A 20,372-nucleotide genomic window follows, 5' to 3' on the forward strand; every position below is an offset into this window, starting at 1 on the left:
TCAAACCTCGTTACAGCAATCAGCAGCTAAAAGCAGCCGCCTGGCATTATGAAAATTAGAGTCCTCTAAGCTTACAAAGCAGGAGAAGCCTGTAAGAGGACAGCAAAGTGTTTTCAGGGGTCATTTCCTCAGTTTGTAATAGAATTAAGCAGTGGAAGTCAGCATGAATAATAGTTTTAAAGTGGTAGACCAATAAATCAAAACATCTTGTAGGACTGCCAGAGAGGAAAATCAAACTCTCTCCTGGACTGCCAGAGACCTGCTGGATGATTTAAAAGATGTTTTGGTATTTCTGCTGGGAAATTTGACCTTGAAATAGGACGACTTTCCTCTCTCCTTAAAGCAAAAACATAGGAGAGGTTTTCAAATTCAAACTTGCAACAAAGAGAATATGTTTGTTACAGACAGTTAGCCTCGGTTTGCCCCGCTTGAAGAGGAGCATGGTGAAGTGCTTACCATGTCCTTCTCTTCCTCCAGGCGTAAAGATCACAGGAAATATTTTGTTTGTTGTAAAAAAGCAAAGCACCAAAGATTAATCATTAATCAAACATAGTAGGAAACAAAGGCATGAAGAAAGTGTTCCAAAAACACAACAAGTTCCCCAAAGTTGTAGTTTGATGTCACTGAAAATATTCTTTAAAAAGACTTTAAAGTGTAAATAATCCCCAAATCAACATTTTTTGCTGATACACTTACTAGGTTATTTAGGGTTAAATTTTTGTGTTTCTGGCCAAATGTTGACAAAAATGGCAAGATTTTGTACCTGTGGCCACACAAGTACCAAGACAATTTCAGCAACAGGTGTGTTTAAAAAAATTTAAACAGATTTTCCAGTTTAGCTGCAGATAGTTTTACTGAACCCAAGTAATTCCCAAACAATAAGCCTCCCCTGCAACTCGGGGCAGTTTCGTCTGTTTTCCACTACGGCTTGGGTCGGTGTGGTTCGGCACGTCATGTTGTCTCCATTGTAAAAGTGGCCTTTACGGCTGAACATAGTAACTGACATAGCAACGCCACTTTATGTTTCAAGATTCAGCACCAAAAGACACTCAAACATTTCCCACACAAAGAACTGAACATTCAGTCCGTTACAGTTTTATGTTTTTAGGCTTGATGTTTATTTTTGCGTTATTTTCACTGTTGTAGATTAGCTACTGCCTTTATTGTCTAAGCTAACACTATAGTCAATGATTAGTTCATTTAAACAGCTGCTCTACTGATCTGTCAGATTGGTGTTTAGGTCTGTTTTTATTATTTTTTAACTGAACCGAATCAAATCGGATTCCACAGCACACCTGCATGTTGTGATTGTCAAAGTCAAGCTAGCATAGCTGAACTACTTCCCTCTCCCTCGCTATTTTTCTTCTTAATTAAAACTTTTTCCTGACCTTGTTATCTAGTTGTCATAGTGTTGACAAACTGTGTCTCTTTTTCTTTTACATATCAGGCGTATATTTAAGATTTATCATGTTATAGATAACAGCTAAAACCAGTGCTAGTCATTATTAGCAAGCAGCTTTGTAGCCCTCCTGCAGGAACGGGTCCATACCACAACGGTACGGTAGTTAGGGCGGAGCTAATGGCGTCAAACAACACAGTCCATTGAAACAGTAAAACATTACTGCTTGAAACAAACACAAGACACCAGTGTGTTGAGTTTATCATTGCACTGGTATGTTGGAAATGTTCTCCTAAATACACCAGACGGTACAATATTGTACCAAACTGCACCGAAGAGGCATTGCAGAGCGATTGAAGAGGAATACCAAATAATGTGTAATGTCTGTAAACAGATTGCTCTGATGGAAAAACTCTCCATAGATAAGACCAGTTTTGAGAACCGACTGGCTGCTAAAAATGTTTTCATGCTGTTACACTGACCACGCCGGCCTGAAATATTAATTAGAGCAGGTCTGAAGTCAATGCTTTAAAACCTACACAACAGCTGAAACAGTCGGAGAATATTTTACTTTGTAAATACAATATTTGGAGATAATTATGTGAATTAGTAGAGTTGCATTTGGACAAACGTACATGTGAAGCAGAGCTTCTTTCTTCAAAGGTTATACTACAGCAGCACATGTTAAACAAGAGTGAGCCGTGTTTTTCTTTCATTTGCCACCTGCCAGGTTTCGATCAGACATAACCCTCAGACATGAGTGCTGCCACCTCTCTGCAAAGATATGGGGATATTTGGCTCTTTTCGTGCTCCAGAAGCTGTCAGTAATCAGTTTTGGCTTCCTACCTTCAAATGGCATCTAGCCTGAAGTGTGAGGTAGCCAGCTGCAATAAATCAACACAGATGCTACGGGAAACAGCGGGTGAGCTCAGACACTCTTAATAACAAAAATTATTGGTAATTGACTTAGTTTGTTTTCTTTTTTGGAGGGGTTAAGCTTTCATTCATCTGTAAAACAGAAAATTAAAGCTCTCATTGTTTGCAAATGGTGCAGCAGAAGCTGCATCTAAAGGGTGGTTATGTAGGCTTTATGCATTTATCTTCTCTCAGATAGCCGTTAGCGGTGGGAAAATATTGGTCAAAGGGGAATTTAAAAGAAATCTAACCTCTTTTCTCCTGCCCTGTGCTCTGCTGTCTCCTCTTCTCGCTGCAAATGAAACGGAACCATCAAAACATGCCTCCAGCGTTCATCCATCTGAAATTTCTTTGGAGCATTTTTTAAAATAAATTCATGACTGCCAGGAACTGTACTGATGATGAAGGTGATGGTGATGGTGAGGAGGATAGCCTACAGAAACTCAACATCCTCCCTGGATGTCCATGACTGAGTGCAACCCCTGAACAGTGGAGAAACCTGGAAAATATGTTTCATTACTTTAGATGTAAAATCACTGCAAACACATTAAATTATATCAGATAATTTGGTTTAGTTTCTGGTGCAAATATCTTAGTTCACTTGGAGTAAGACAAAATTAACTCGTAAATAACTTTCAACAAATAAATAATTCCTTAATTTTAAAAAAAGTGCGAGTTCCACTGGTAGATTGTTTCACTTATGAGAAAAATGTTTTTGTTATAATTAAAATAATCTACTACTTTAATCATTATAAAGGTAAAGGTAATTTTATTTATGTAGCACATTTTCAGCACAAAGCATTTCAAAGAGCTTTACTTGAATTAGAAGGAAATACAAACAAAAGAAAGACAAGAAGGTAAAAATATAAAACTACATATTGGTTCCCCATGTTTAATAAGAATAAGCAGTAATTTATAAACCAGAGGGGTTTCTCTGGACTCTGGTTCTGATAAAACTAGTTGTTGGTGAGAGTATACAGGTATCAAGCTAAATGTTGGTTCTAATGGTTCTGGGTTGCTAAATGTTGGTTCCAGTTGTTCTGGGTTACTAAATGTTGGTTCTAATGGTTCTGGGTTGCTAAATGTTGGTTCCAGTTGTTCTGGGTTGCTACATGTTGGTTCTAATGGATATGGGTTGCTAAATGTTGGTTCTAATGTTTCTGGGTTGCTAAATGTTGGTTCCAGTTGTTCTGGGTTGCTAGATGTTGGTTCTAATGGTTCTGGGTTGCTAAATGTTGGCTCCAATGGTTCTGGGTTGCTAAATGTTGGCTCCAATGGTTCTGGGTTGCTAAATGTTGGTTCTAATGGTTCTGGGTTGATACAATGTTGGTTCTAATGGTTCTGGGTTGCTAAATGTTGGTTCTAATGGTTCTGGGTTGCTAAATGTTGGTTCTAATGGTTCTGGGTTGCTAAATGTTAGTTCTAATGGTTCTGGGTTGCTACATGTTGGTTCCAGTTGTTCTGGGTTGCTAAATGTTGGTTCCAGTGTTCTGGGTTGCTAGATGTTGGTTCTAATGGTTCTGGGTTGCTAAATGTTGGTTCCAGTTGTTCTGGGTTGCTACATGTTGGTTCTAATGGTTCTGGGTTGCTAAATGTTGGTTCCAGTTGTTCTGGGTTGCTACATGTTGGTTCTAATGGTTCTGGGTTGCTAAATGTTAGTTCTAATGGTTCTTGGTTGGGTTGATAAAATGTTGGTTCTAATGGTTCTGGGTTGCTACATGTTGGTTCTAATGTTTCTGGGTTGCTACCTGTTGGTTCTAATGGTTCTGGGTTGATAAAATGTTGGTTCTAATGGTTCTGGGTTGCTACATGTTGGTTCTAATGGTTCTGGGTTGATAAAATGTTGGTTCTAGTGGTTCTGGGTTACTACATGTTGGTTCTAGTGGTTCTGGGTTGTTACTTGTTGGTCCTAGTGGTTCTGGGTTACTACATGTTGGTTCTAGTGGTTCTGGGTTGCTACTTGTTGGTCCTAGTGGTTCTGGGTTACTACATGTTGGTTCTAGTGGTTCTGGGTTGCTACTTGTTGGTCCTAGTGGTTCTGGGTTGGTCCTAGTGGTTCTGGGTTACTACATGTTGGTTCTAATGGTTCTGGGTTACTACATGTTGGTTCTAGTGGTTCTGGGTTACTTACTACATGTTGGTTCTAGTGGTTCTGGGTTGCTACTTTTTGGTTCTCCATGTTTGATTCTTGCTCTGTGTTGTTAAGTAGATGGTACATTTTAAGTTTGTTCTATATTTGTAAACTAACAGGAGTTTGCAGACAAGAATGTTAAGAATTTGTTTAAATTTGTCTTTATTTTCAGTTCTCAAACTGAAAAATTCAACCTTTATCTGAATAGATTTATTTTTTGGGATTCCCATGTCAAAAAATAGTATATTTTCCAGACTATAAGTTTAACTTTCTTCATATTAGTTTGGGTTTTCCTGTGACTTATAGTCAGGTGTCACTTATGTGTGTATTTTTCCTCTTTATGATGCATTTTTGACTGATGTGCTAAATGTTAATTTATACAGATTGACATGAACCGAGGTAGACCCAATAAAAGCTTCTTCTTTTTTTTAAACAAAAGGTTTGGACATGGCGTCTGATTTTTGTTTTGGAGATTGTGACTCCATTGTTTTCTGTTCTGGTTCTACAACAATGAGTCCTGCAGATTCTTCATCGTGTGTGTGAAGAGCAATAGAAACAAAATGGCTGCTTGTCCAGCCAAACGGCCAGAGGCTAACGGAAACTGAACGTTGCATTTTGTTGTATCAGTACCCGAAGGAAAGAAAAAGCAATGGATTAATAATTAATCAAAGTTTTTTCAACTTGGAAAAAGTAAAGTATGAATAAAAAAAATATTTCTAGAAAACCCAATTGGTGATTTTGATAAGAACAGTCATTTCTTAACTGAGGAATTTTTACACTCTTGAATAAATTTACTCAATTAAAGGTTGGATTTTAGAGTTCTGCATTTTTTAAATTAATTTAGTTTCGAGTTTTTACAGTTTGGATGTCTTTCCAGGAAACTCACACAACTTTAGCTGCGACTGCGACGGACATCTTGACAGGCAGCAGCATGTTATCAGAGACTTGGAGCATGCACATGCAAATATATCAGCAGCGTCTATTAAAATGAAATCACTTTTCCATTCCTATTCCCTGTGTTAATGTGTCTTTCTTCATTTTCTGCTTGACCAGGCCCGGTAATCATTGTATCTCATCGCGGCGTTGCCCTCTTTCCTTCTCACCAACACAGCCGACCCAAATTAAACAAAGACTCATCACAATGAAGCCCGGCATAAACATCATGCTCTCCTGCTCCAGACCATTATTGCCCATCCCTTTTCCTGCAGAGATAAAAATCTCTTGCACTAGATTATGGCAGCCATCACTTTGTTCTGCGTCTCTTTTATCTAGTTTCCAGAGTGACGGTGCTGCAGAAATTTACAAAAAAGTGAAATTATAACCACATGGTCAAGTTAACAGATTCATAAGAGACGCCATAACAGCGTTACGTGTTACTGTAATTAAATTTAGATTGAACTATGTCCATTATTGTGCTCTGGTTCATGCAAATTTCACTTCATATAATTTTAAAGTGCCGGTCTCAGATGTAGATCGAGCTATTCTAATACAGAAAACTGTGCAAAAAAAAGAAAAAAAAGAAGAGGAGAAAAATTAAAATGAGCTCCGGAAAGTCTTTCAGCCTTATTCTGGCTGAATATCTTAGATTAACACAGAATAGCTGTGAGGGGAAAAATCAACAGATCTTCTCTGCCTTTTGAGGCCGTGTGTGTCAGACTGAATGGCGCCGCGGTCCGCGCGGTGCAGGATCATCGCTGGAGCTGAAGAGAGCATCGCCACACTCCACTGAGCAGATTAAGAGAGTGACAGGGACCTATGACTGGCTAATTCAATGGGAGCGCTCTCTGTAGAAAACACTTCGTTCTCAACAATGTCACTTGGCTCTCCTGTGCGACTCATCCTGCCATGGAGTATTATGCAGCCCCGCTGGAACGTCCCCTGCCTTTTTTCTTTGGCTTCTTCCAGCTTTGAAGCGAGCGGAGCGTTGTGAAGGTCCAAGCAGCCATCAATTTTATATTAGCAGAAGGAGTTCAAAACACACCTCTTCTCACTCATTAGGTTTAACTTTAACAACTTTGGCTATCAGTAAAAAGCAGTGTTTTAAAACGAACGCCCCACTTCTTACGGCACATCCACATCACAGACGGCCCGATGAATGATACATATATCTGAATTTCTGAGTGCCTCTTCATTTCTCTTTCCTTTTCAAAAAGGGGATCAGTGGGATACGGTTTGCCGAACATCAGAGGTGCTACATCAGGACCCAAACGAAGAAACTACCCACAGTGGCCGAGGCGGAGGCTGGCGACGGGGAAAGGACGGTACAGTACGCCTTCACGCTCTTCTTATACGCCGTCCTGCAGGAGGCGGCCATGCATATTGTCAGAAGATAACCGGAGCTCAAATCCTCAGTCTGTCCATCTCATCCTGTCTCCCCTCTCACTGAGGAATAAGCTGGGGTTTGTGGTGTCTGTGAAACTGCCAGAAAGCTCACCACAAACCCTCTGCCTCTTTGTGGCTCACATCAAATGGTGCTTGCTGTCAATCTCGAGCCAACATTAATTTTTAATCATCTCCTCCAAAGACTTTACCCAAATAGCCTAAAGGGGGAAGGGTTGCTGCAGAGGCCTGAGCGAGAGGTAAACCATTAAAATTGTATTTTTAAGCAATGCCTTTCTTTGTAAAATTGACATGGCTCCCCTTCTCCAAGTTTAGGGTGATTCATTTTAGTTATCGGGCTTCTTAAAGTCGAATGTGAACTTCAGAACAAGGAGTGGGGGAAAAAATTCAGTCAATCAAAATTCCCATTTTTCAGTGTCACAGTAAAATTTGGCGAGTGGGCCGCGCGTTGAAAGAGAAAATCCTTTCCTCAAACGTCTCAACTCAAAGCATGCTCTCATTTACATTTCAGATTTCAGCTAAGAAGAAGTGGCTGGCAAATATCTGACGCTCCCCACTCACCGCTTTATCTTTAAAAAAAAAAAGCCAATTGTCAGTCCAGCTTTAGTTTTTAAACTTTAAGAACACAAGCTGTTACACCAAAAGCAGAGTTTTTTTGTTCCTCTCATCTTCATATTGTCTGATCTACGTTTACAGATACTAATTGCCCAGGCAGCACCATATGTCCGTGCCATCTCTGTCTTCTTTTGTGTACCGGAAAGCCTAATTGGCTCAATTCGCAGCTCCGGAGTGAAGCATGAAAGGACAGCAAAGTGACTTGGGCTCATACCAGTATTGGCGGACACGCTTACGTTTAATAAAAATAATGGTTCAAAGGGCTATTTAAGTCACGTTTTACTGTAATTTGCTCTCACTGGTGCAACCTTCCCTTTAAAAAGCAAAGAGCCAAGAGGGATTCCTGATTATGCCGTCAAGGGTTGCCTTAAGTCTTACGAATCTGACTTTTTTATTACAACTGTATCCATTATATTTCGGGAACAATCTAACCATACACAATGGTAACGCTTTATTTGAAGGGGTGTGCTAAAGACGGACATAACAACCGTCATAAACATGAAGGAGTCTTCGTTCATGAAGTATCTTTGGTAAATAATCAAATTTCTAAAGCAATGTTGCATTAAAAGTTTAATTAAAAGTGCATTAAAAGAGTCAACTTTGTATTTTTCTATAAATAATGACACTTTTGAAGCAAAGTTACATTAAAACTTGCAATAAAAAAGTTAACTGCTTTAAAAGTGTCATTATTTACCAAATGACACTTCATGACATTTATAAACATTTACAAAGACTCCTTTATGTTTATGACAGGTATTATGTCACGTTTATCCACATCCATTCAAATAAAATGTTATCCAAACTACCTTCTTTTTATTTACATATTCCACATTTTTGCAGAGTTGAGATCAACACCCGTTACATTTTGAGGAATGTAACGTCAGAATTATAAAAACCTGATGCACAAAAGAGATTTGTATCAAATGGATCTTAAATGAAAGCAGTGTCACATCTCCAGGTTGTTTTTGGTTTCTGAAGCATCTAATTGCAGTCCTGAACCTACTCCACCGATTCCACAAGAGACATTTGTGTCGCTTTCCAGCCACGTGGTGTTTCCAGCGATTATCTGCAAAATGCTTGTTAGTCTACCAGATGTGCTGCGGTGCCTTTGAGAAACTACTTGACACCACTCTGTGCTAACATGCACACCTGTTGGGGGATTTCTTTTGTGGGGTTTGACTGAAAGTCAAACACAGAAATGCAATGACGCATGGGGTTGTTGAGGTTGACAAAACTTTGTCGAAATGTTTTTTTTGTTGCAATTTTGGTTAAATAAATAAAATAAAAAACAATTAAATTCATACGTGAATAAGTGTGTTCATGCGATAAGCCATTCAAAATACATTCCAACTACTTCCCGTCTTCCTCTTCATGGTTTATGCCAATTGATAAGAAGTCATAAATACTGATCCCATTATTGATCTGACTTATCGATTCGACTCCATATTGATTCTCATTGAGTAAGGAAATAAACTCTTAAATTCAAAATATTCACCTTGTTGTTGCGCTCGTTTCAAACTAATTTAAAACTTGCTTAAACAATAAGAATCTCCCTGTCAAACGAACATTTTATTATGAAATGTTAATTATATCAACAGCTTTTGAGCTTTTAATGTATTAAACTCGTCGGAAAATATATTTAAATTGACTGAAAATGACTATAAATGTCAATGTGAGACGCTAGCATTAATAGAATAACCAGGATGTGGAGGAGATTAACGGCAGGAGACGCTGCGCTCAAAGCTCCGCCCCCTTGAGTCACCGCCGTTGCTTAGCAACGGGTCAAACGCTACATTCGTTCAACTGTTTACTCCTTTTATTATGATTAGCGTTCCTAACTTGTTGCAAGTGACCCCAGTTTCGTCCTTTTTTCTGAAATATAAACGTAATTTGGAGCACTACTGCCGCGACGCCATTTTGGATATTTTCGAAAGCAAAATAAAGAGCGTGTTCGGTACGTCATCACGCAAATACGTCACACGTTTCGGGAACCGACAAGCAGAATCGTTAAACTCGCAGCTAAATGATAACAAGTAATTGAACGACTGAGATTTCCATCCCTACCAATGACAACATTAAGTTTTTTAAACCATTTCAAGAACCAATTTCAATATTTCACTATGTTGCCTCTTTCTAACAATAAAATATTTTATTAAAAAAGGTAAGTCTTGTTTATATAGCACATTTTCAGCAACGAGGCAGTTCGAAGTGCTTTACATGAATTAGAAGGAAATACAACAAAACAGCCAACCAAAAGAAAGAAAATAACATAACAGTATAAAACTACATATTGGTTCTCCATGTTTAATAAGAATAAGTGGTCTGTAATTTATAAACCAGTAGGGCTTTCTCTGGTTCTTGGTCTGATAAAATGAGAAAAAACAAGATTTTTATTTCAAAATTAGCATGTTTCCATTAAGCTAATTTATTTTCGAAATGTCAAATTGGGAACTTATATGGTCAATGAAAACGCAGCTGCTGTTGCTAAAGCTAAAGTCATTTAATTGATATAATGGGTGCAGGTCTTCTAAAATGTGGAATTAAGATGCTAACCTTAGCATTCTGCTCTGTTAAAATGATGCACATTTTTATGAGAACTTTATATGTTTTTACCATTACCTCTCACTTCCCATTGTTCATATCTACTATTTACTGTATCAAAATCAGAAATCAATTCCTTCAAAACACTAGAAAGTTTTGATTTACAGGCTGCAATATGTTGTTACACCACTGAAACCAAGTCAATATTGGGGTAGGACATGTTTAGGTAATAAACGGTGACCCAAATCTGTCCTCACACTCACAGCGCCCCCCTCTAATCTGTCCTCCATGAGCATCCACCCACATGTGACCCTGTAAAGGATCAACACGACAAGTTCCTCCTCAAGTGCTGAAGCACACAGGGGTTAAACCTAAGCAGTAATGGTTCTCAGCTTAACCCCACCACAGGCTTTCAAGAAAAAAGGGGGCTCAGAGGAACAGCAGCAGGCTTAGGAGCTGATGGGAAAAACAAAAGAGAAAACTGTAGGAAAAACTGCAAGTCGCTGATAAGGAAATACAGCCCATGTGGAGGGGGAACCAGGTGACAAATACGAATTGTTCGCCAGGTTTTTTTCTCCGCTTTTCAATTTTCCTTCTCAATGAAATGTCTGAGGGAGTAATCCCTGAGCTTCATCCCAGTTCCCCCCAGTGTGAGTCAGAAATCAGCAGCTCCCTCCCTCACAGTCTTTAACATTGTCAGTAGATGTTGCTTGGGCCATTAAGCAGCTTCTTAATATGGATGGCCAGCTCTCACCCAGCGACCCCAAACCTCCCACTCAGACAACAGCTGCAAATAGAGAAAACGGTGTGCAAAGAAACAAAAACACTGCAGAGGATGTAAATACATCACAGTCCTGCGGTGCGCTGTGTGAATGGTCTCAGAATATTCTACATGAAGTCGGTGAATGGACTGAAACGGCTGGGGGACAATCTGACATTTCTGCTTCAGAATCACAGAAAACGTTAAACTGAACAGCAAAATTTAATCTAGATTCGGTTTTAATCTTCATTTGGTTGACACTCCTTAAAACATGAGATTTATTTGCAATGATTGTGTTATAATTTTGTTTTGAGAAGTGTGTTCAGAGTTGAAATACCGTCAGTGTCAACATTTTATTGGTCAAATCACACCAACTTAAAAAGGTTTATATGTACTATATTTTACAATTTTGAGAAAAGAATGACTGAAAATTATCTCACTAGCCTTAACTTTTCTTTAAAGGGGCGAGGAGGTTATTAGTACTTAATTGATTAGTTTTTGAGAAATTGCTGCAGCTGAAATTAAGGTGTTTTTGTATTTTCTACCAATTTTAGATTTGTCTTTTTTATTATTTTTAGCAAACTTAATTTTATTTCATTTATTTATTTTTAGTTTTACCATTTATCAGCCTGTGATGTTGTGATTGTTGTGAAGTACTTTGGTCAGCTGAGGTTGTTGTAATTATTATTTTTTTGTACATATTTGTTAAAATTGTCACCATGTTGTGACAGTTTGTTATAGATAATCTGTAAAAAGATCGATCTCCTCTACCTCCTCTGAGCTGCTATGGCAGTTTAAAGAAATGTAGCAAAAACAACCAATCAGAGCCTGAAGGTGGGTCTTACTGCTGTCAATCAATCTCATGTACTTACTGCTAATTGTGCTAAAGAGGATGAAACAATTTACCGTTACAGGAAAACCGTTTAGCTGCCATCATGCCATGCTAACTAGCCTAGCATTCACAATAACCTATGCTAAGAGGACCAAGACGAAGATGGAGAGGGAGAATGAGCAGCGCCACGCAAGACTGTGATTGACAGCTCTAAGCCCCTCCTCCTGGCTCTGATTGGTTGTGTCTAGTTGCAGAGGAGATTTTCTTCACAGATTATCTGTCCCAGCATAGCGACAGTTTTAACACGCATGTAAAGTCATCAACAAAGTATTTACTAATATTTCTATGGTAAATAACTTCACCATAGAAAGTATAAAAGTCTACTTTTTCTGTCTGTAGGTGCAGTGTGTAATTATTCCTCAAGTAATTTGTGTTTTAACTTTATATTAACACTATCCAACTGTAATCCTCTTTGCAATCTCTGAAAATATGAAGCAAAGGTTTTTGACTCTCTAAAGGAGAAAAGAGCAGCTGTGGGTCTGCCCAGCCTAAAAAAAACATTCCTGTCACCTCTGGGGTCTTGTGCTTGGAGGCAGCCAGGCAGCGTTTCCTCTGTAACCCACACTGGTTCTCCAGGTCTCTTCTTCTCCGCCGTCTGACTCCAGAAACACGAAACCAACCGGCTCCCGCTGAATTATTATGAAGTCTAGTAAATCTGTGGAGATTAGCTGTTATTACTAATCACTTGGCTCCAGATTGAGATCATGATCTGCCGTTTGGGGATCTCTGCACTCAGAGATCCTGTAGCTTTTGTCCCGCAAAACAATAACAGACAAGAGATTTTGTCAATGTGAGTTACAAAGCCCTCATAAACACAGACTGGTACCTTTTGCTTTGCTGCCAAGCATATGGCTTCTCTCTGCATCAGGCTCATTTAAACGAGGTTTGCTGCACAGTTAGAAAAAAGAGTCTCAAACTTATGGCTTTTTTTCTCTAGATTACAACCAGTAGATAAAATGCCTGATTTTCAAAAACCAGCGTAATTTGTCTCACACTGAACACGGTACGTTTAAAACTACTGCAGTCTGTTTCTAAAGCTGCAGCTCAAAGAAACAGGCTAAAAAAGCGAAGTGGTTAGAAAAAGAGAGGCAGGTTTTAGATGGGCTTCAACTGAGACGCAAAATAATTTTTCTCCAGACTTTTCTCTGACCCTGGCTGGTTTTTGGTTTTTAGTTTTCCCACTTTGGAGTCCAAATAAAATGGCCAGACAGGTTACCACTAACACTAATCACAGAGATACTTGCTTCACAACATGAGTTTGAAGTTGCAACCAAGCGACAACACTATAAAATATTAAAAGTCAAAGTTGCCTTTGATTCATAATAACTGGAAGTTTGATAAATATATCTGGTGTATATTTGCTTAATGATTTTGATGATGGTATTTGACAAAATATAATGTTTATTGCTGCTTTATAATTGGCTACTGTTTAATGTTTTTAAGGTTTAAGGCACTTTGAACTGCTGTTTTGTTGAAATGTGCTATTTAAAGTCCATGGAAAGGTGTAAATGTAATTTAAATTTATTTTAACCAACATTCATATTCAATCATTTAAAACTTTTTGGTTGGTTTAAAAATCCAGTGTCTTGTTAATAAAACAGTCTTTAAAAACCTTGTTTTATATACTGAATCCAATTTTTATGCTTGTATAACATCGGCTGTGTCTTCATTGGCCATAAAATCTCACAAATTGAAATTATGAAAATGAATTTGCTTAACAGAGACAGCAGTCTGAGCGCTAGCACCATGGCTGAATTATGAATATATTTTATCCTACAGTTTACATCCATCGCTGCCGATATCTGATGCCTTATTGCATCGTCAGGTTTTTCAGGTGTGATTTTTATTTTATTCCTTATTTAATGGAAACACAGTTGCAAAATGGTTTCCAGCAGGATGTCAACAAAGATTTGTGCACGTTTGTAATGGAAACAAAGGAATTGGGAAACATATTTTTCATCCAGATAGGTATTAAAGTGCTGCCCCCTGTTGGACATGTGTAGTATTGTATTATTGCTATTTGTGTTGCACTGTAAAACATTTGAAGTTGAAAATGAAAGTCCACCTGCTGCTTTGAAAATCCAATTTATGTCAAGAAGAAAATTGTTTTGGTTTTTTAAATTTCATCAAGTCAATTTAACAACAAGAGACATGTTGTCTAATCATTGTTTGTAAGTTCATTAATCTTGAATTGAGTTTTAACTTAATTCTGCAATTTAAACCAAATAATTATTTCAAAATATGGTAGAAAAATCTGCCCTCACATTTCTCTATTAGTTTCACTCACAATATGAAGTTAAAATAAGTATTTAGAATAATTTAAATACTTTTTTCTAACTACATGTGCAAAATTTCTGATCTAATAATGAATTTTATTAAACATCACAATGAATTCAGCTCAAAAACATTTATTTTGAACAGGATATTACAATAAACATTTACCTTAATAAAACACAAGAGTCAGATCAACGTAACGCACTTCAGTCTCACATGCCGCTAAGCATTCTGGGAAATACTTCCCACTCCTGTCTTTGTCTTCTTTCAGTTTTTTTAAGGTGTTAAGCTAAAAACTCAAGTTTATTCAACTCTTGACAAACATTGTAAAATGTTAACACAATTTACACAAGTTTATCTTTCACAAACTCAACTGGCTAAATGTATTTGTCTTACAGAGTAGAAGACAGTAGACACAACTAAATGCGGCTTAAACGTTTTACAGTGTGTGGATCAGACGATGAGAAACAGCAATCAGATGTTTCACATGTATCACTTTCTTAGTCGAATTTGTCTGGGAAATTCACTCACCAGTTAACCAGATAAAAAACCTCCGCTGTGCTGCGTTTGGCATGTGAAAGCTCTTGGGTGTGGTGAGAAAATCTTTGTTGATCTCTGGCAAACAGCGGCACTTAAACAATGTGTCATGTCGACAGGCTTTTCCCCCCTTGGGACACGGTGGCAGGAGAGGGTAAATTTGTTAACTACAGCACAACTGGTATATAATTAAGTTGTGCACTGTAGGCGAAAGCCATACATGCTCCAGGAGCAAGCTGCTGCAAAACAAATTACCATCATTTCCAAGGTCCAATACATGATAAAAAGTTGCTTGTGTCTTAATAATACATCACTTGTCAATAGAAAATGGAAAAGCCTTTCAGAAGTGTGTACAAACTGGCCGTGTGTAATCATGTTGTCTTTGTGCTTGTCAACTGGCATTTAGAAATCCATGCCCCATGCTAAAATACTGACCTTTACCACTTCCCCCCGGGTGCTCTCTCTCTCTCTCTCTCTCTCCTCCAAGTTATTGGAGTCGTTTCTCAACTGTGAAGTCAAAGTCTTGTTGTGAGCCCCGTGTCCTGACCTCCATTTACTTCCCAGTGAAGACTCACTTGGCTCCAGTGGTTAAGAGGTCCAATTAGAGAGTGCTGTTTATGTTTGATTTTAATTTCTGCAGCACAGCGCCGGAGCACCACCTCTGCTGTCGTACCACCATCACCCTTGCGGCACACGCCAGTCCTCCCAGTTATTACTGTTCTGGTTGGTGATTAATAGTGAAGGAGTGTGTGTAAAAAAAAGGGTGAATACCTCCTGCACCCAACATGACCTCTGACATAGCAGAATTGGCTTAAAGGTGACTTATTATGCTTCCCTAAACAGGTTAGGATGGGTCAATGGCCTATACAAAACCTGCTCAAAATCATTCTTAAGTCAGTTCTGCCTATTGCTCCTTTAAGAATGAGTTCCTTTAGGGCCTCCTGTCTCTTTAAATCCAAGTAATATGTCCCCCAACTTGTTCACAAGCTAAGTTATGTCACTGAACGACGACGCGTACCGTTGGCTCGTTAGGCACAGACTGGAGAAATACTTCTGGGTTATTTTTTAAATGTACCTCAATAAAGTGTAGCATATTTATTTATGTTAATTAAAATACTTGTTATAAGAGGCCAAAACAATGTTTCAAGAATAATAATTGCCATAATTTAACCCATAAATTATAATTGTGTATTGGACCCATGGGACTGTAAGCTACTGTCAATATGCCCTCTGGTGGACACATCATCATCTAAAATACCCTTTATTTTTATATTAATCGCATATTTTATGACATTAACTAAAGGTGTTAGCTGATTATAGGCTATTCAACGTGTTGATGTGAAACACTAATTTATTAGGTTTCATTGTTGTTCACCAGCACATACAAATACTTGATTTTTTTTTTTTCAGTAGCAGTCCAGCAAAATGTGTTTTAACCATTTTTATCTTTATTTCTTTTTATTCTGTTGAAATCATGCGCTATCTTTTACAATTACAATGACATACGAAATGTAAAAAGACATTTTAAAAAATACCTTCCCTTGAAGTATCTCTACTAGCAAATGCTCAAATTAGCAGGTGGTACGAATCGTGCTTTGACAAGTCAAAAGCAAAACGCCTGAACTCAGAACTAGAACTCAGCTTGGGTTGCTAGGTAACGGGCTGGAATTCCCTGGGGTTGCTAGGTAACAGGCTGGAATTCCCTGGGGTTGCTAGGTAACGGGCTGGGCAGTGCCTGTTGATTTGTGACGTTACATTCAAAAGGTTTTAGAAACAGGTCTTTTTCCAGACACTAAAAATATTTTTTTAGTGTCTGGTGTTGTTTTTCCCTTCTTTTTATTAAGTGCTGGTTCTGTTTTTAGAAGCAGTAGAAATCCAAATGGAAGTACAAAAACAGGCAAAATGTGAATGTTGTGAAATGCGCCTCCTTTAAACTGAGCTTTCTGGGGGCAGTTGCCACTACTGATAAACAAAAAGCAGCAAAATGGGGTGAAATTGTAGCTCAAGTGAGAGTGACAGGGGCTGAGATGAGGGAGGGGGGCAGGACCCGCTATAAATGATTCCCACTCCTGCTATTGCCCCAGGATTCTACATCATCAAGCTTAACTAATGTGCAATTAAGCTGCAGACTGGAAGAAAATCACCTTGTAAAAACATTTGTCAAGTGAACTGTTTCTCTGTTCTGGGCGGCTAATTAACAAGGGAACGGGAAGAGAGGGGTTTGTTTGCGTGTGTATTTACATATACATGAAGAAAATAAATATCTGCACTGTTAGGGGAGAGCATTAACAAATCCCCGTCATATGTCTCTATTAGACAACACTGACATGCAGTCCCTATCATTAAGCAATAATAGTTTACTTTACAGCTCATGAACTACAGTTTCAACAAATTAAGCCGTCTGATGGCGTTGGGTGCCAAGTAAAGTACGGAGGGTGGAGGGAGAATGCAAGACTTTATTGTGTCTGTCACATTTCGCGACATTGCAACCACTCTCGGAGTAATGAAGACCACTTCTAAAGTCATTTAAAAGTCAAATCATGGGCGTCTGTGAATTTCAATGATGTATATTAGAAAGGAGCATGCCAGGGGCTCGAGAGGCGGGTGAGAGCCGAGGCAGGGCAGCAGCGGGTGTCAGGAGTCAGGAGGTTGCTCTCCTCTCTGAAGACACAGAGGTGATAGATGGAGCTACAAGGCTGGAACAGCTCCAGGGAGAAGAGTGCAAATGCAGGACAGCGAGGTGTTTTTAGCAGGAGCCGACATGCTTTTTAATGTGTTTGTGTAACAAACGTGCAGCCGCGAGTGTTGTGTGCGCTGTCATCCGGCAGGTCGACGAGGCCGTGGATGTGCAGGTGGAGGACTCACGAGTGTGGGTTCCTGCCGAGGAGCCCGTCGTTAACCCGGACTTCCTGCTCGACTCCAAGATCTGGGAGATTTGCCAGCAGATGCCCATCCACTGGATCCATCCCTCCCCCATGACTGGTGAGAGCAGGGGGCATATCTGCCTCTAAATGCAGACTATTAAGACTGTAGCTGCAGGGCTTCCCCACAGGCCATGCGGAGGTCCGTGGAGGCGGCATGATTTACCAACTGCATGAGCAGCTTGTTCAAGCTGCTCTTTGTGTGTCAGGAGAGTTTAGAGACTGAAGGGCTGTGGTGGAGGGAGAAATCAGAGGAAAAACACCACTGAACTTGAAATTTGAGTCAAATGGAGGCACTTCTGTGCAGGAATTTTAAAGCAACTCCTCAAACACACTGCATCCTGTTGAACACTGGGAAAACGTAAAAAATAAGATTATGTGTTTATTTATTTATCATAACAATGGCTGTGTTTCCTGGGGTCCACATTATAAAAATAAAACATTTATTACAAAAACTCAACATAATATTAGGAACATAACATTTAATATGAGATCAATCCAACCTGTGAAATTAAAAAAACAGATTTACAATATTGACATAAAACAAAAAGCTGGAATTATAAGTTTATAACATTTAAGTTTTTGGGGGTTTAGTGAAAGTTTGTTTGTTCAGCCATTGATGGGCTGGATTACAGATTTACCTAATTTAAAAAAAAACAACAATGTGAAAACATTAATCTAGATCTTTGTAGAGACGAACTGGCCGAGTTTCAGCTCCTGCAGTTGATTTAATATCTAAAAACATTTAGATTCTGCAGCCAGCATGAAGCATCAGACAGACACGGCTTCACCAGCAGCTCCACAAAACAGAGACTTTAACCGCTGTGCAGATTGCTGATTTGATAAACACTCAAAAAAATAAATAATGATTTAAAAAGCATGAATATTCACCTGATGATGAGACATTTGTCTTTGTGAGTCTTTCTAATTTAGGGCTGCAGGGAGTGTGAAGCAGCGTGTTTACCAACAAGTTTGGCACATTAACTTCAGAGTTGATGTGAATATTTATCTGACTCTTGAAAACAGATTAAATATTTTACGAAAAAATTACAAATTTTATTGTTTTCCAGCTTGAGACACGGCAGTCTCTTTAAAACGTTTTCACTTAAGCTTATTTAAATTTGGAGCATTAAAACCTCAAACTTCAGTGTATTTTATTAGGATGTTACGTCGCAGACTGATACCACAGCATGATGCTGCCACCACCATGTTTGGCAGTGTGGCTTTCAAAAGAGATGCATTTATGGTTTTATCAAGCAGCAGTGGGGGGATTCAACTGTTTCAGAGTCATTTTGATGAGCTGAATCCAAAAATCACGTTGGTTTTGTTCAATCAGGTCAGATTTCTGTTCTACGGAGCAACATGAGCACCAAAATGCACGACTTGTTCCCACATCTGGATCGGTTTCCTGAGAATCTGGATCAATGAGAGATGAAGACATAATGTTTAATTTACCCTCATCAGTCTTTATTATTCACAGAAATCCACGTTTGTAATGTTTAACTTATATACTCTGTTAGAAAACAATTTTTTTTCTCCTAAAGCCTTTTTTGGATGAGAACTGATAATGTCACCGAAATGTAATCAATTCAGTCAGAAGATCTGATTTCTCTTATCAAATTAGAATAAAACCCCAAACTGATTTTAAATAATTATTTTATTTTTGGTTCCAGCAGTGCAAAATAGTCGTAATTCATTTGAAAAAACAGACAACTGCCAATGCAACTCGTATTTTTAATCAATATTAAGGAATTATTAACTTTGAACAAGCTCCTGTATATAAGTTAGTTTTGTCTTATTGTAGTCAGTTTTTTGGACGATAAACTAAAATGCTTGGTAAGGTTTTGTGTTTTTACAGTGTAAAACCAGCTCCAGTGTGTTTCTGTCTGGTTATGGTGAGACTGGGATTCCTCCCAACATGTTGTAAAACGTGATGTTTCACAAATTAAAATTCATGTTAGTACAACAAGAACAGCATTGTTTAACCGAACAAGAAAAAAACCGAGTCTGGGTTGAATCTGAGCACATTTCACTTGTTAATTACAAGAAGCCACTGGGAGAACAGGGTGAAATTTTAATCTTCCTCATTTCCTTTTCAAACAGCAGAAACTCACGGCGCTTATCTCCTTCCCTCCTGCAGACGGCGAGGCTCAGGACGTGGACACGCCCGACGCAGAGGTCACAGGTCAGCGTTTCGCCCGGGACGTCCTGGACCACGCTCCAGTGAACGATTACGTAAGTGGAGGCCCAGCTCTTCCTCTTCCTCTCCTCTTCCTCTCTGCCAGAGACCACACCACGAGATACAGTGAGCTGCTTCAATCAGGCCGCTCTGCCTCCACTCTTTCTGCATATAAATTGCTCACTAATTGATGTTAAAACTGACTTTGTGCACCAGAGGGCACAGCAATTGCTCTATATATCTGTTTAAGCAAGGCTAGTTCATTGAAGACTCCCTTAATGTCTCCCCATTAATTGAGAGGAATATTCAGCCTTTCAAAGGCAGCAACTTGTGCCTTGCAGCCCGTTGGAGCTTTTTCTCCCCCTCCTCAGTCAGCGGACATCTCTGCACAAAGCAGCACTCCCAAGGTCACTCGCTGCTGCACAGATAAGTTGCACTTATTAATAACGCTTTAATTATCAAAGCACATAAAACGCATGCAGAGGCCAAGTGTTGGGGTTTTGCATCCAGACCTCTCAATGCAGCGTGATTAATTATCGCCGGCTCTGAGGGAAAATTACAGCGCAGCGACAAACGCAAACTCCAGTTCACACTCTTTTCCCTCAAGGAAATTCAAGCACTTTTCAAACATTTTCAAGGTAAGTTTTGAAACTCCCCAAACTTTGGTGATAAAAAAAAAACTGTTTCAGTTCACAATATAATTTATTAACGTTAGTAATAGTCTTGTGAACTAAAATAAAGCAAAACTTTATGTTTGAAATATCTCTCTCAAACTCTGATTTAACCTGAGAGAGAAACACACGTCTTATTCGGTGTATGAAAATGTCTGGTTTCAGCTCTACATTATATTTAAGATTTTAATCAATGT

General features: G+C 38.8%; 1 protein-coding gene across 5 annotated transcripts in view; it reads left to right on the forward strand.

The window, feature by feature from the left end:
- Positions 1 to 20,372, forward strand: part of tnmd (tenomodulin) — a 152,947-nt gene that overhangs the window by 61,929 nt on the left and 70,646 nt on the right. For 4 of the 5 annotated variants that reach the window (XM_008420604.3, XM_081611721.1, XM_081611720.1 and 1 more), the window contains 3 exons: positions 6,599 to 6,706; positions 17,233 to 17,386; positions 19,466 to 19,560. In XM_008420604.3, the coding sequence (XP_008418826.1) occupies positions 6,599 to 6,706; positions 17,233 to 17,386; positions 19,466 to 19,560 (357 nt within the window). The remainder of the gene's footprint in view (positions 1 to 6,598; positions 6,707 to 17,232; positions 17,387 to 19,465; positions 19,561 to 20,372) is intronic. The other variant, XM_081611719.1, reaches the window with a different exon arrangement.

The sequence above is a fragment of the Poecilia reticulata genome, chromosome 10 (assembly GCF_904066995.2).
Source record: "Poecilia reticulata chromosome 10, P_reticulata-male-v2, whole genome shotgun sequence".
NCBI classification, from domain to species: Eukaryota; Metazoa; Chordata; class Actinopteri; order Cyprinodontiformes; family Poeciliidae; genus Poecilia; species Poecilia reticulata.